The following is a 16623-nucleotide window of genomic DNA, read 5'->3' on the forward strand; positions in this document are numbered from 1 at the left end:
GGGATCGTAGCGTAGTTAGGCGGAAAAACAGGTCGTTAGCCAGGACGGGAGATCAGAACGTGGTCGGGGTAAAAAAACAGGTCGTTAGCCGGGACAGGAGATCGAAATGTGGTCGGGGTTACAAAACAGGTCGTACCAGGAGACAAACAGGGAAATCAGGAACGGACGAGTGGAAAACAGGTGACAAAACGGGACCGACGGGAATCAGTGTCAAAAATGCTTGCCTTGTGAAAACAGAGGTTCGCTGACGGACTGACAACAGGTGAGTGAAAGGACTCAGCTTAAGTAGGACAGGGAACCAATCAGGTAATCAGCAGCAGCTGGCGCCAAATGAGCGGGCACAGGTGAATGTAATGCGTAATCATGACAGGAACCATACTTTTTATTTCTTGTTTTCCATGTCTAATATTTTGGAGCGTACTATGTTTTTTTCGACGGAAAGTTTTCACCTGAACCAAAATGTGATTTTAAAAATCAAACAAACATTTGTTTAATAAAATTGCCTGTAATTGATGTAGTGTTTTTTATGTTTAGTTTGTTTTTGTCGAGTTAGTCTTAAATTTGATTTGAAAAGGAATTTAAAAAGTTTTTAAAAGTCTTGAATTTAAATTGACTTAAGCTGTAGGAACCCTGTACTAAACACTACGTTGACATTTATTTTTTTTGCCTATTTATCCTTTATAACATGTTTTACCCTGGAGTGTCATGTCTAATTTGTTGCATACATAAACTACAGGGCAGCACGGCAGCACAGTGGTTAGCTAGTGTGCGGCACAGTTCTGAGGTCGTGAGATCAAACCTTCCTGTGTGGAGTTTGCATGTTCTCGCTGTGCTTGCTTGGGTTTCCTCCCACATTCCAAAAACATGCATGTCATGTTAATTGGCCGGTCCAAATTGTCCCGAGGTGTTAATGAGTGAGTGTGCTGTCCGTCTCTATGTGCTCTGCGACTGGCAGGCAACCAGTTCAGGGTGTCCCCTGCCCACTGCCCGAAGTTAGCTGAGATGGGCTCCAGCACCCCCGCGACCCTACTGAGGATAAGCGGTGCAGATAATGGATGGATGGATGGATAGGCATAAATTACAACCATATCAATGACAATGAAGATAATTCTGTTCTATTAATTTGTTGTAAAATACAAAATTAACTAAACAAAGCTGGTTTTCATTTGAACGTGTGAAGATACTGCTGCAATACACCAAGTTTAGTAGAATATTTTTGAAAAGCTTACTATCCCTCTGTTGCAAAAATATGACAGGATAAACATTTAGAATATAATAGTTTATTAGCGTGCAGCGCGGCGGCGCAGTGGTTAGCGCGTGTGCGGCACAGTTCTGAGGTCAGGAGATCGAACCTCCTGTGTGGAGTTTGCATGTTCTCCCCGTGCTTGCGTGGGTTTCCTCCGGACACTCCGGTCTCCTCCCACATTCCAAAAACATGCATGTCAGGTTAATTGGCCGGTCCAAATTGTCCCTAGGTGTGAATGAGCGAGCGAATTGTCTGTCCCTGTGTGCCCTGCGATTGGCTGGCAACCAGTTCAGGATGTCCCCTGCCCACTGCCCGAAGACTGCTGGGATGGGCTCCAGCACCCCCGCGACCCTACTGAGGATAATCGGTGCAGATGATGGATAGATGGATGCATGGATAGTTTATTAGAAATAAGGAAAAACCTACAAATAAAACACCATAGTATGTTAGTATATTTTATTTTTCATAATGATCATATAATTTGTTGAATTTTATTCATAGGTTGTTCATTTTTATTACATTTCTGTCGTTCACAGTCATCCAAAAATCATAAATGACCAAAAAATAAACATACAGCAGTTCCACATAGATGATAGATATAAAAAAAATAGATAAAAACAATTCTATTGTCTATATGAATTCTATTTAAAACCAAGGTTTCCCTTTGTTCCTCGGAGAGCTTCTACTGGCAAAATGTTCCTCATTTCGAAATGACATTTTAGAGTGCATAAGCATTATCCCTTGTACTTTCTAACCCTCTGCAGATGGACTCTATTATCACTATTCGTGTTCAAAAGAGGCTTGACGTCAGCTCGCGCGTCATATTGCTTTTTCATTCATATCGACCCAACTTTCAAGGTTTTCCTGGAGCAGATCCACTCAATTCAAAAGTCGGATGATTCAATCTCTCGCTGATTTTCCCGAAGCAGAAAATCTACTTTTGTATGATAATAGTATTTGAATTTATTTATTTTGGGGTGATAACTCATGCACTACCCCTTGTTTCAGCATGCAGAATTCACAAAAGGGAATTTTATAAACATGCAATTCAATTCTTTCTGCCCTAACTAATTGCATTTAGCTTGTTAATAGTCTCAGTAGAGGTAAGATCTTGGGCCTGGCCTCAAACCCACTCCGAAATTCAGGTCGGGTTCGGGCTTGAAATGCTAATCATTACATTTTTATTCCTTTCCCTTTGTGGAGGATCTACACAGCATGCGCTTACTTTTTTCCCCTCGCTGTGCTTTTTTTGTTTATTTATATCTTTCAGGACGACATTGTTTTCCCTATTTTCTTACTAACATTTGTCTCTGGTACCCTAGAAATTGTGTGATAATGAGATGATATCGGGTGCCTTTTCTTGTGTCATCTGCATCCCTAAGGATATAGTGATTTCACAGTGGATTTAGGCTTACAGTGCTTATATTACTTTATTAATATCACTATTGTTGTTATTATTATACTTGCAGAGCCTGTTACGATAAGTATTGGGGCTGTGAATGTGCGACTGTTTATTAAAGCACTTGAATTTACGTTTATTATTTTAATCTACTTTTAAATTAAATTTATTTTTTGGTTTATTGGATCATATTTAGCATTTGGCATATTTAACCAAGTTACATGTTTACTTTTTCTATATTTTGCTGAAAGTATTCCTGTTCCCACAAAAATATTTTATATAGCTGATGCTATATTTTACTAGTTATTTTTTGTTGTTTTTGTGTTCTGTGCAGCCCTTTGAGACTTTTTGTGATCAAGGGCTATACAAAAAATATGACTTGACTTATTTTTACTCAAGTAATTATTTAGATAAAGAAAATGCTGACCAAACTATCAGTTTAACTCCAAATCTTTTAATCTAAAGAAATTTTCCACTTCGGGGTGAAAGAAGCGCGGCTTCCTCCTTCCACCTCCCTCACGTCAGACGTCATTTCTGCTTCTTGCCAATAGCTTACATGCTTTACCAAGTTTCTTTCTGCTTTTATATAAATAAATATCTCACCATATCAAGATTCAGGTCAGGTAAGATCTGAGGCCAGAGCCCGACCCCGTCCCGGTTCTGGCTTCAAATGTCAATCATGAAGTCGAGCCGGTCAGGCTTCCCTCTCTCTCGCTCTCTCTATCTCCGTTTTTCTTTCCCTACATGAAGGATATACACAGCATGCACTTACTTTTACCCAAGTCATTATTTAGAATCTAAATAAATCAGTACCTTTGGGGAATTCCGTGTCAATATTAGCATGGGCTGTGCTAAAATGACGCTGAAGATTTGAAGTCTTGAAATGGGATATTGTGGTACTGCATAATAAACAGAGTGATTTGCCATTCCGTTCAACAAAAACGTAAGCATCTTCCCATTCTTCCTGAAATGCTTGTGTTCATCTTCATATTTCCGTTTCGCTTTGCATTTTGACCATGAGGAGAACAGTCTCCACGCTCATGAAATGTTTACTTAATTTCCCGGCATTAGACGTAACCTACGCAGATGATTGGCAGTCAGTTATGGGTCCGGAGCAGCATAAAAACAACAAATCTGCCAAATTAATTTAAAAATATTATTTATTATTTGTTATTAACTCTGATGGATTCAAGTGTGGTTTAAGAGGGGAAAAACTAAACATGAAACGAGGCAAAGGCCACAGTATATAGAAAATATGATGAGGCAAAGAGCCGGATTCTTATTGGCCAAGACCGTGTGTTCGCCACCCGTGATTTAGATGGACAAAATGCTTACTTAACTGACATTTTCTCCCTCGGTGAAAGACGCGCGGGTTCCTCCTTCCACCTCCCTCACGTCAGACATCATTTCCGCTTCTTGCCAATAGCTTACAAACTTTACAAACGTTTTCCCAGATTTTTTTGGCCAAATATTTCACTATTTGCAGTTTGCAATCTGCAGAATTTGATTTTCTTTTCCGTTTATATACCAGCAGGTCGGGTCGGGCTGAATTATTTTGACCCGATCTTACCTCTAATAGTCTGTATGCAGACCGCTATAGTGTTAAAAGACAACTGGTGACTAAATATTATTTCTCTTGTGATGTGTTCTGGATGCACTCAGGCAGAATATTGACTTTTTGGTCGGATTACGTGCCATTATGAGCAAATGTCCTGTATTAATAGTTGGGCTTAGGCATCACGTGCATGTAAAACATCAATGGGTTTTTGGATGGGTGAAATTTATAATAGCTCATCCTTTTAAAAATCATTAATAGTGATGGGCATTGTCGATATATAACAAAGTTTTAGAACCTCTGAAGGTGAACAAAATTATTTCCGGGAGGCTGTAGTATTTATAGACTGTTGTACATACAGTCGACCCCGGGATGTGACATTAATCCGTTTGAAATTGGGGTCGTAAAGTTAAATTGCCTTATGGCGGGGGATATAAACACATGGTAATTAACTAACACAGTCCGAATGGCCAGTAACCCAGAAAAAATACATTAGAATAACAAACTGCATAAAGTAATTATGACAGATTAAATTACATAATATACATGTAATCTTATTTACCTTTGGTGCTATATAAATTGAGCTGGTAGAGTGGAGCTAGTGGGTGGATGCCTAGGAAGGAGAGGACACGAGATTACAATTTAAATTGACACTAAAATTTTCACCAAGAATTATCATGCTCTTAGAAGACTCCGTTGCTTAAATAGCGTTCTTGTTCTTAATGAGTGTCCCTATTTTCAAATGTTAATGGTCAGACACCTTAGAAAGATTAACAATGAAAGTGCTTCTTCGTATTTCTTAGTAATCACAAGCTTTGTTTTCATGGTTATCATGTTTTTGGTACTCCCTTAAGCATCATTGCAAGCTTGGGACCCATGGCAAATAAATACAATATAAAAATAATAACATATTTGAATGCATTAACTTGCATTTTCTTGATGAAGAACACGACATTCTTAACTAAATGAAGAGAGAAAAAGGCATGGTGGGAGGGAGTTCAGCCAATAGCATATCATTCTTTTCATGAAGCTGTGTTGTCAACCAATAGCAGATCAGCATCTTTTATGACGTCTGTAAATAGCACAGGGTTGTGACACAAACACTGCAATGCTTTAGTTTGTTAAGTTTTTGAGCACCAAAAACAATTTGTTAATGTCGTATGTCGGGGAAAATACCATAGCAGGAGGAGCCAATCAAATATTCCACATCGTAAAGTGAAAACATTGGAAGGCGGGTACGCTGTATCCCGGGAGTCTACTGTAATTGGAAAACTTTTATATTTGGGGCTTTTTTTTAAGTTACATTGTGTAATATTTGACCAGTAGATGGCACTGTATTCTCTAATGCACATGAACCACAGTTCCAAATGAGCACAGATGCCAGACAAACTTGGCGGCACCTATTAGGTATGAAATCTGCAACTTAAATATTTATAAAAATTGGTATGATAGTTCATGTATTTTTGGCTTATTAGGAGGCACTCAATATTACACACTGTCCCTTTAAATATGCCTTGAATTTTGTATTGTACATATAAGAAGCGTTAGTTAAAGTAGTACAGCATTGTCTTATTGCACTAGCATAGCGTCATCATGAGTGTGCCTAAATTTACACAAGCACAGAAAACACATGCAAAGACAGAATTGGTACTAGCATCTGATGCTAATTGAAGTCTCCTTGTTTTCTAACCTTATCTTCTCTGTTCCTTTATCTTCTTGGGTTTTTTACCTCACTGTGAATGTGCGAAACTGGAGTGTCATGCCCAATTTCGTTGTCACAATATGACAACATGACAATATGCCCATTTTGTAACAATGACAATAAAGGTATATTCTATTCTATTCTAACTGTACATATTGCTATACGGTTATCTCAAGTAAAAACAAACTACCGGTAGTAAGAAAGTGTCTTATTTTGAAAATTGTGCAAGTCCCGCTAAAGTCTGAGGGAGTTACAATTAGTCGTTCAAGTTAAGGAGAATATGGCTCTTATAGGTTTTATTTCTTAAATATACTGTAAAAATTGTGCTTTTAATCTGTACATTTAAGAGTTCTTTTTTTTGTGTATTGGCACTAGATGGCGCCATTATGACACAATTGGCAAACAATCCCAGTTGCATGTTTCAGAGATGACACTTTTGCTGATGGTAAACGTGCACTAACTGGTTTGCGTTTTTTTATATGTATATAAACTTTCGTGCACGGTCAATGATGCTGATGATAAGTACTAAAGCAGTGGTTCTCGACTGGTATGACCCTAATGACAAGCTGTGACCCAAATCAAGAAAAAAAGATGTACTTTTACCTAACAAATAATGATAAAACCAATATTTTTGTTGCAGACCAAGTTAAAAACATAATAATCTATTAAAACAATTCTCAAATGTATTCTTTTTTTTAAATAATATTTTTTTTCTGGTTTTACTCATTCTTAAACACATTTTCTAATAAAAAGAAAGAAAGAAGTAAAACCAATGAAATCACAATAAAATGAGATGTGGTCCCTCTCACAGGTAGAAGAAATCAAGCACGGCATTATCACCATCTACTGTTAAGGAGTGTGATTGGCCCTCCATTTTTTCTTCTTAGCATTATTTTGTTGAGGAAAAGGCCTACGACTCACTGAAAACAGGTCTCCGACCCACTTTTGGGTCCTAACCACCAGTTGAGAAACACTGCACTGAAGGACATTGAAGGGTGGTCACATTTTAGTGGATATTATGCTAAATTGCCACACACAAAAAAACACCTTCAATTAAGATGAGTAGAGGTGCACTATAAAACCACTTGGTTAAAAAAATAAGCCAATTTGGGTTAAGAGTGGACAGGGCAAACATTTTGGTTGTTTTGTTTGGAACAAAACCCCAAAATATTTTTAAGAACAAAACAATTCGTGTACAAAACTGTTTAGTTTTTTATGACTTGGATAAATGTTTTTTTTTTTGTCTTTACCAACCCCCCAAAACTTTTGCTCATACGGTACAAAATAGCCCAAAAGTTGGGTCATTTTATTGAAACTGTTACACAAAAATGTGTCACTATATATATATATATATATATATATATATATATATATATATATATATATATATATATATATATATATATATATATATATATATATATATATATATATATATGTGTGTGTGTGTGTGTGTGTGTGTGTGTGTGTGTGTGTGTGTGTGTGTGTGTGTGTGTCAGAGATAAGACTGTGGAGTCTCAAAGCCAGAACTAGCAGGCTCAAGGACATTATTTTTTATTCTAAACCGTATATATTTTTGGTAGGTTGGAGGGGCACCATTTCCTGTGGTGTGTCTTGGGCAAGTACAGCCCAAGACTGGCCTGGAAAGGGATGGGTGCCGCCAAGCTGTACTTGCCCAAGACACATCACAGGACATATATTTTTACATGCGTACGTGTTGTTATTTGTAGCTTATTTATTGCATTTTTGTACACGGGAAAGATAAAGTAATTTCATCTGTGCTGTATGTTGTACATATAACATATTTGAAGTTGAAGTTTGAGTGAGTCATTTATTTAGTCATAATTAACAACTTAGAAATATGTTTAGTCGTAGTTGTTTGAGTTCTTGATTTATTAATTTACGTGGTTATTTTTCAGCTCTATCCATGATTACAGCTGTGTTTTATTTTGTAGGCAGAAAGTGTCGTTGAATTATATCAGTACTTTTATAAAACGGGTTGGACAAATTTGGGGATTTTCCACTTCAGTTATTTCCTTAAGTTTCGTTTCAACTAATAGGCTGTCCTCCCAGTATAAAAGTATTTGTCAGCCATTACGACATTTTACTTGTGAATTTTACAGCGAGATATTAGTTGTCTTTTTATAATTATCCATAACTATGAGGAGGGGTAGAATTTACGTACGCAGACGTTGGGTATGATTACAGGTATTGTGTTTTGTAGCTCATTTTATGAAATAAATGTATTTTATGATATTAATATTTTTTTTCCGCATTTATTTTTTCCTCCCTTATGGAACAAAATACCTTCTATATAAAACGTTGTATTTTTTAAAAAATGTGAGAGAATTGATTTTTTTTAAATGTATTATTTTAAAATAATGTTTTTCTTATATTAAAATTGTTTTGTTTGAAAAAAACAACTTAATATGAACATGTTTTTAAATTTGGCCAACTGGATTTTTTTATTACTTGATATTGTAATGATTTTATTCTCATTTAAATATAATACAATATAAAGAATACTTATAACGAGCAAAATTAACTTCCACTTGCATTTTAAAAACAAGTTTGCTCATTTTAAATATTGATGGGAGGGTAACAGTACAAGTTATCGGTGGTGATTGATTATTTTACAGTACAGGTTACGGTGGAAGAGATCAGTATTGTTTGCCAACTAGTGGCTGTTGCACAATGAAGAATACTAATTTAAATATTGAAGGTATATTACACAGGTATCGTCACTAATATTTATCTATATCTATGGGGAGGGGTACAATTGATATACCTTAAAGTTGGTTATGATTATTTGTATTTTGAATTTCATAGCAATTGTTCTGTAGCTCATTTGTGCCCAGAATATTCTGTAATAAAAACCTAAAAAAAACCTAATTCTGACCGAACACACAAAAAGAAATCCTCATCCAAATCTACCAGAAAAATTAGACTGTTTGCTTAAGCTTGATTTGAACTTTACCCCATTTTGTTTAAAATAATCGGTAGATTTCGGTGAAATTGTTAAAAAAACAACGGAATACATTGAGTTGTGTTGAATAAAACAAGCTAAAGAAATCATACAGTGTAATTTCGTTTTTAAACAACCCAAAAGATTAGTTAATTTTGTACAAAACCACCAAGTGGTAGATCATTTTTTTACCTGAATTGGGTTTATTTTTTTTACCCAAGGGTAAAGTGTTGGCACTATATAAATAACTTTGTACACCTTTCACACAAATAGTGTCAATAGTCTAGTTGCTTCGATTCAACCTTTGTGTAATAACGCAAAAGTACCTATTGGAACAACCGCATGGTTCCCTTTACTTTCGCCATCAGCACTAACTCAACTACCCAGCATTGGCACCAACGTATGTGAAAGCTATATCAAAGGCTTTAGGTCCTTCCACTAAGTGGCGATGAAGCCACTATATTGCTTTTAAGAATTCTCCGCTGGAGTTCTATTTTTTCCCCTGGTTCCCTTATTTTCTCCATCACAGACGAGAAGGGAGCAGGGGAAGGCGAATTGGGGACAAAGAATCCGTAGAGACCTGAGATCACTGGTAACTACAGCACACCGTGAGGGAGGCCCCGTTGCATCCTGGGAGTCGAAACGACGGGGCCCTCTGATGAGGATAAGAAGTGCGCTAGCTTTTCACTGGAGGTTGCTCCAGACCTTCCTCCAAGCTCTTTTCTCCGTCACGGGACTTTTTCCTTCTCTTGTGACCTGGAAACAAAATATGTTGTAAGTAATCTTGCTCTGTTGACATAACAGTAAGCTCGTTTTCTGTATTTGTTTTTTAAATAACTTTATTTCTTTATTTCCACATTCTCTGTTCAGTAGGAAAAAGAATCCTCAAATGAGTTTTTTTTCTTATTTAATTTTTTTAAATATAATTTTGTTCTGATTTTAAGAATCATTGTTTCCCTTAGGGAAGAAAAATTAAGATCTAAATGAATTGCAGCTCCTTGTATCTAGATAATTCTGCTCATTTTAATCAATTAAAATTCTTTAGTAAAAGAAGGAAAATATCCCTAAAATTAGCATTGTAAAAATGCATTGTAATTTCTGTATTTTTTTTTTTTTTAGTTTATCTCTCTCACAGGAAGAAAAGCGCTGTATAAATGTAGATCATTTACCATTTACTTGGCAGATGGATTTTTTTAAATAATGTTTCTCACATTCTATTTTATTTTTCCCAATAGAAAAAACTTCGATTTTTGTAGATTTTATTGGGCAGACCGGATTTTTTAATCATTTCTAAATATTTTTTTCTTAAAATTTGCATTTTATTTCTAATTTATAAGATTGCAATTGTCTCTTATTTTATATTTTTTTATATTATTTTATTCTCATTTTAAGAATAATTGTGATACAAATTGATTGCATCTCCTCGTATCTAGACAATTCTGCACATTTTAATCATTTACCATTCTTTAGTAATAGAAGGAAAATATTCCTAAAATTAGCATTTTATTTTATTTGGATTTTTCTTTCTAATAATATTTTTCACATTTTTTTTCCCAATAGAAAATACTCAAATTTAGTAGATGCTGGATTTTTTTTGTGTAATATTTTTTGATATGATTTTCTTCTGATTTTAAGAATATTTGTTTCCCTGAGGGAAGAAAAAATTAAGATCAAAATAATTGCAGAGGTCGCAGGTTCGATTCCCGGCTCCTCCGTGTTATTTGTCAAAGTGTGCTTGGGCGAGACACTGAATACCTAATGCTCCCAATAAGCAGGTCGGCGCCTTGCATGGCTGCATGGCCGCTATTGGTGTGTGTGTGTGTGTGTGTGTGTGTGTGAATGGGTGTGAAGCACGTTGTAAAGCGCTTTGGGAGGTCTTGATTGACTTGAAAAGCGCTATATAAATGCAAACTATTTACCATTTGTATCTAGACAATTCTGCTTTTAATCATTTACCATTCTCTTGTAAAAGAAGGAAAATATCCCTAAAATTTGCATTTTTAATGTTTTTCACATTTTATTTTTTTTCCCAATAGAAAATACTCATATTTAGCAGATTTTTTAATCATTTCTAAATATTTCTTTTCTCATTTTGACGCAGTTTTTTTCCAACAGAAAAAATACTTAAAATAAGCATTTTACTTTTAATTTGGCTGATTTTTTTTTCACATTAAAAAAAAAAAATTCTAATCAAAAATACCAAAAATTTGCTTTCTATTTCATTTGGCAGACTAGTTTTTTGGTGAAAAATAAATATGACTTATTTTCAAAATTACTTTTAAATACTTTAACCCCATTTTTAAATACGAGATAAAATAATAATAAAAATAATAATAATAATAATAGAACAAAATACTTACCATTTTTTTATTTGACGGACTGGCTTTTTAGAATATTTTAAAAAAAAATATTTTTCCCTTATTTTAGAATTGTCCCAATAGAACAAAATACTTGAAATTAGCCTTTTTTTAAAATTCGGCAGACTAGATTTTTTTTTTCCTATTTATTTTTAAATCTACGTTTCTCTCATTTTAATTTTTTTTCCAAATAAAATGAAAACATTTCATAATTAGCATTTTTCTTTTGTATATATATATATATATATATATATATATATATACAAAATTCATTTTTACCCTCATTTTATTTGTTTTCACTTACATAACAAAATACTTAACATTTACATTTGACAGACTGTATTCTTTAAAAATAATTTTTAAATAATGTCTCATTTTAACATTGTTTTTTCCCATTAGAAAAAAATAATACTTAAAATTAACATTGTTTTATTCGGCAGACTGAATTTTTTAAATTATTTTCAAATACTTTTTCTTTCTTATATTACTTGTCACGTTCACTTAAAAAATGCGCGACTTACTCAATTTCCGCAGAATTTTCTTGCCGACGTTCTCTTCTGAACTGGACTGAGAGCGAGAGCTTATATAAGGAGAGGTGGAAGGCTGAGAATCTGTAGGCACGTCTGAAATAAGGCACAAAAATATGCTTTTTACAACAAAATTATTTGCTCAAATACGAGTTAAAACAATTAATATTACAAAAAAAATCTGAAAAAACGCTAGTAAAAAGGTGTACGTAACTAACAACTTCCATTATCATCGATTTCCTGACAACATGTGAGCTCATTAAAACAAAATATTGTAGTGCTGTCAAAATCATATAATATATGTGTATATGTATATATGTATATGTATATATGTATATGTATATGTATATATGTATATATTTATATATAAATGTAAATATGTATATATGTATATATAAATGTATATATAAATGTATAGTGAAGAAAAGAAGTATTTGAACACCCTGGTATTTTGCTATTTCTCCCATCATGGAAGGGTCTGCAATTTTCATCTTCCACTGTGAGAGAGATAAACTAAAAAGGAAAATCCAGAGATCTCAATGCATGATTTTTTTAACAATTTATTTGTGTGATAAATAAGTAGTTGAACATCTGTGTATCAACTAGAATTCTGACCCTGGAAGACCTGTAAGTCCGCCCATTAGAAGTCCACCTGCACTCCGTGTGTCATCCTGAATCAGATGCACCTGTTTGAGGTTGTTAGCTGCATAAAGACACTTGTCAACCCCATTTAATCAGTAAGACTTTAACTTGTAATATGGCAAAAACCAAAGAGCTGTCCAAAGACACCAGAGACAAAATTGTACACCTCAACAAGGCTGGAAAGGGCTACAGAGCAATTGCCAATCAGCTTGGTGAAAAAGGGTCCACTGTTGGACCAATCATTTGAAAATGGAAGAAGCTAAACATAACCTGATCAGAGTGGAGCCCCATGCAAGATATCACCTCGTGGGGTCTCAATGATTCTAAGAAAGGTGAGGAATCAGCCCGGAATTACACGACAGGAGTTGGCCAATGGGCAGCAAAGAGCTGGGACCACTGTTTCCAAGGTTACTGTAGGAAATACACTAATATATCATGATTTGAAATCATGCATGGCACGAAAGGTTCTCCTGCTTAAACCACAATCACATATCACACACATAAATTGTTAAAAAAAAATGCATCGTGATTTCTGAATTTTTCTTTTTAGTTTATCTCTCTCAGTGTGGACAATGTACCTACGATGAAAATTTCAGACCCCTCCATGATTTCTAAGTGGGAGAAATGGCAAAATACCAGTGTGTTCAAATACCTATTTCCTTCACTGATGTATTATTTATTCTTTAAACGGTTCTCACCGTTTTCTCCATAATTTTCAGGTCGATCCTCTTGGATGTAAGGAATCTCATCCATACGGAGGAACACGCTGTCATTGGGACTGCGCTGGCCGTCTGATTTGCTGCCTGCGCGAAAAAAAAAAACATGTAAAAAATTTGGGTTTAGCAGGACTATTAAACCTGAACCCTTTGAGGTCAAAGCTTCTCAATTGAAAAGCACCGACTCTTATGACGTGCAACGTGATTTAAAGTCTGATGAACGGCGGTGACATTCGTCTTTGTTATTGACAATCTGTCAAAGCCATCTGCTGATTTTTCTCATTGACACTAAGGGAGTGACATCAGAGTACAGATGGCTTATGGGAAATCCTTTAAGCCTTAATAATAAATAAATATATAAACTGGAACAGATTGTCCGTGCCACGTTTCTTGAGTTTCGGAAGGTGATTACCTTGGACTATATCATCAGACAGTTGTTTTGTAAATACCTTGTGGTGCAATATGGTAAAAGTTAATTAAACTGGGACTTGAGATGCCCTTCTGTATATGAAAAAGCGCTATGGCAACAGCAATATTGGATCCAATAAAATATACGTAGCAACAAATCTATTTTTACTCAAGCATTATGTCGTGTTACATAGATTGATGCCGTGTTGCTTTAGACAACAATTGAGCACGTTTGAAAAAAGTCAGGAGAAATTATTGGAAAACTGAGGATAATAATAATAATAATAATAATTTTCCTTGTATTGTCATTCTGTGTAACAATGTACACAGAACGAAATGTCGATTGCACCTGACCCGTTGTAGCGAGCCGATGCAGCCGCAGCCAACAGAGGGCGCCGCCGACCACTTTTTAAGTCTTAGGAATGACTCGGCCGGGGCGCGAATCACCGACCTCCCAGTCTCAAAGCGGGCGCCTTACCATCTAGGCTACTGAGCTGGTATAAAATGGACTTCAAAATAAATAAAATAATCCTCCTTTGAAATATAACTACCTTATTCCGTTTGCTGGTTATTTGGCTTATTTAAGTTCGTTTTTAATTTAAAAAGATAATAAAAATTAAAAGTTTGTCAATTTCTCGTTTTACGAAATAAATATTATGTTTTAAAATAAGAAAAAATTTATTTAAAAATGAGAAAATATTTTTGTTTATAACCACAAAATGAATGTTTATTTTTCAACCTGCGCTTGTTTTTCATTTTTGGCACCAAAAAAAATGACGATTTTTCTTGTTTTACCAAAATGGTTCTTAAAACACTTTGTAAAATAACAAAGTGCTATTTCAAATAACAAATATTTATAATTATTACTTTAGTTCACATTTCAAAATATTTGAAATGATATTCATTGTATTATTTATTATGAGAAAAACTAAAAATGGGCAAAATTATATAATTTTTTATTTGCATTTTACCAGAAAAATACTGGGCTAAAACATTTTAAACATTAGATAAACAATACTTGACTTTTGTATTTTTGAATATAATTTTCTGTGTTTACTAAGGTATTTGTAAAAATACATTGCAAAAGAAGGAAAATCATATTTCAAGTGAGAAAATATTTTAAAATATGTTTTTTTCATTTATAAATATTTAAAAGTAAAAGTAAAAGTACATAAAAAAAACTAACAAATAATGATAAAACCAATATTTTTGTTGCAGACCAAGTTAAAAACATAATAATAATTTATTAAAACAATTCTCAAATTTTATTTCTGGTTTTACTCATTCTTAAACACATTTTCTAATAAGTAAATATTTTAAAATATCATTTTGTACAATTTTAAAATATACAAAAATCATATTTTAAAATAGAATGAGTTTTTAAATATTTTAAACTAGACAATTATATTATAATAATTTCTGCTGATTTATTATTTTATTTTATGATTAATTTCAAGAAAAACCTAAAATTAGCAAAATTATGCCATATAACACAATTTTGCTGTTCTTCAAATAATAAATATTCACATTTTATTATAAAAAAGATCCAAATTATTAGAAAAAACTATCCCTAAAATGATATACATTTTAAACATATTTTTCTGTTTATACTAAAATTATTCTTAAAACACGATGCAAAATAGGAAAAATCATATTTCAAAAAAGCAAAAATCTAAGGGTTTATGTATATCTATTTAAAATTATACTATCTAAAATTAGTGAAAAAAAAACAACATTATTTATATTGCAGTTTAATTTTACAATTTAGTTCGAGAAATTCTTAAATAAGCAAAATTATGGAATTTTCCATTCCAGAACGTTATGCTATTTTGAAATATACATTTTCACTATTTTACCAGGAAAAAAATTTTACCATAACAATTATCATAAAAACAATCCTTAAAATTATGTATATTTGTGACATATTTTTCTTGTTTGACTAATTCTTAAACCACAAAGTAAAATAAGAAAAAATATTTTCGATTTTTAAACAGAATTTTATTATTTGGAAAAATAAATTCTATATGAGTGAAAAATAATAATATTTTTGTAGACGTTTTTCTTTTTCATATTTTCTAAAAAAAAATATTATGTACTTTAACACATCGGATCTTTTTTATCATTCTAGTATTTTTATGGATAAGAGAGTACTGGGTTGGTTTGGACACATTAAGGATGGATGAGGAGCCAATGTTGAAGAGGATCTACAAGGCAGAAGTAAATGGAAGGAGACCAAGAGGAAGGCTGTGATTGACATTTATGGATGGTGTTATGAGTGCACTGCAGGAAAAGAGATCTAAATATAGTGGAAGCTAGAGCTCTTGTTGGTGATAGGAATGAATGGAGAGGTGTTGTGAAAGGATAGTGGGATGTTTAGATGCATTCTAAGGGATGGGCAGGGCACCTGTATGATGCTGCAGGGGTAAACCAGTGAAAGCTGTTGGGCCCTGCTGTTGAACACAAGCGTGACATGGCCACTGTCTTGTGTCCCGTTTCATCTGGAGGGACGAAAGCATGACCAACTTGGGTGCCGATGTGCTTAACTTTTCTGGGCATTTGGGTTGGCCATGGTCAAATTTTTTTGTGTTTTTTTGCTACCTTTTCCTTTTTTATTTTCTTTGTTTTTTGTATGTGTCTGTCTTGCTGTCGGTCACTCCTCTCGAGCGATATGACGAGGGTAGATGGATAGATAGTGTCTTTAAACATTTGTTTTCACAATTGTACCAGAAGAACAAGTTTAAAATATAATGATATTTAGAAAAACACTACCTAAAATAAACTAAATGATCTGCCGGATAATCCATTCATTGCAGTGAATGAACTTACGAACGATGCGATTTCTCTTATTAAGCCTGGAAGTGCTGCGAAGTCCCGCATGAGGATGCAACTGAGCGAGTCTTGCCAGTCCCAAGCGGGTGTGTGAGCCGATGAGGGGGAGGGCGATACTATGCGAACGGGCCTCCCCCACGCAAGACCTCCCTTTAGGGTCCGAGTCCAAAGGGTCCGGCGTCTGAGGGGAACTGTCCATACGTGTGGCCGTCAAGGCGTTCTGGTAGTGCGTTCTGAGTATCTGCCAAACAGAGATGCCGAGTTTGGTGTCATCTTC

The 16623-nt window shown here is 34.3% G+C and overlaps 1 protein-coding gene across 4 annotated transcripts in view; it reads right to left on the reverse strand.

Annotated features, from left to right (window-relative positions):
* Positions 1-1723: 1723 nt before the first annotated feature.
* The window catches only part of cnnm1 (cyclin and CBS domain divalent metal cation transport mediator 1), a 36938-nt gene continuing 22038 nt past the window's right edge, over positions 1724-16623 (reverse strand). Inside the window, exons 7-12 of one of the 4 annotated variants that reach the window (XM_088351931.1) lie at positions 16344-16587; positions 13092-13196; positions 11746-11847; positions 9475-9623; positions 4763-4813; positions 1724-3544 (exon numbers count right to left, since the gene is read on the reverse strand). In XM_088351931.1, coding sequence (XP_088208057.1) covers positions 9544-9623; positions 11746-11847; positions 13092-13196; positions 16344-16587 — 531 coding nt within the window. In that variant the 3' untranslated portion in view covers positions 1724-3544; positions 4763-4813; positions 9475-9543. Of the gene's footprint in view, positions 4814-9447; positions 9624-11745; positions 11848-13091; positions 13197-16343; positions 16588-16623 lie in introns of all 4 variants that reach the window. The other 3 variants (XM_088351930.1, XM_088351929.1, XM_088351928.1) reach the window with 3 other exon arrangements.

This window comes from Urocampus carinirostris, chromosome 13 (genome assembly GCF_059441175.1).
Source record: "Urocampus carinirostris isolate Australia breed hairy pipefish chromosome 13, RoL_Ucar_1.0, whole genome shotgun sequence".
Classification (NCBI taxonomy): domain Eukaryota; kingdom Metazoa; phylum Chordata; class Actinopteri; order Syngnathiformes; family Syngnathidae; genus Urocampus; species Urocampus carinirostris.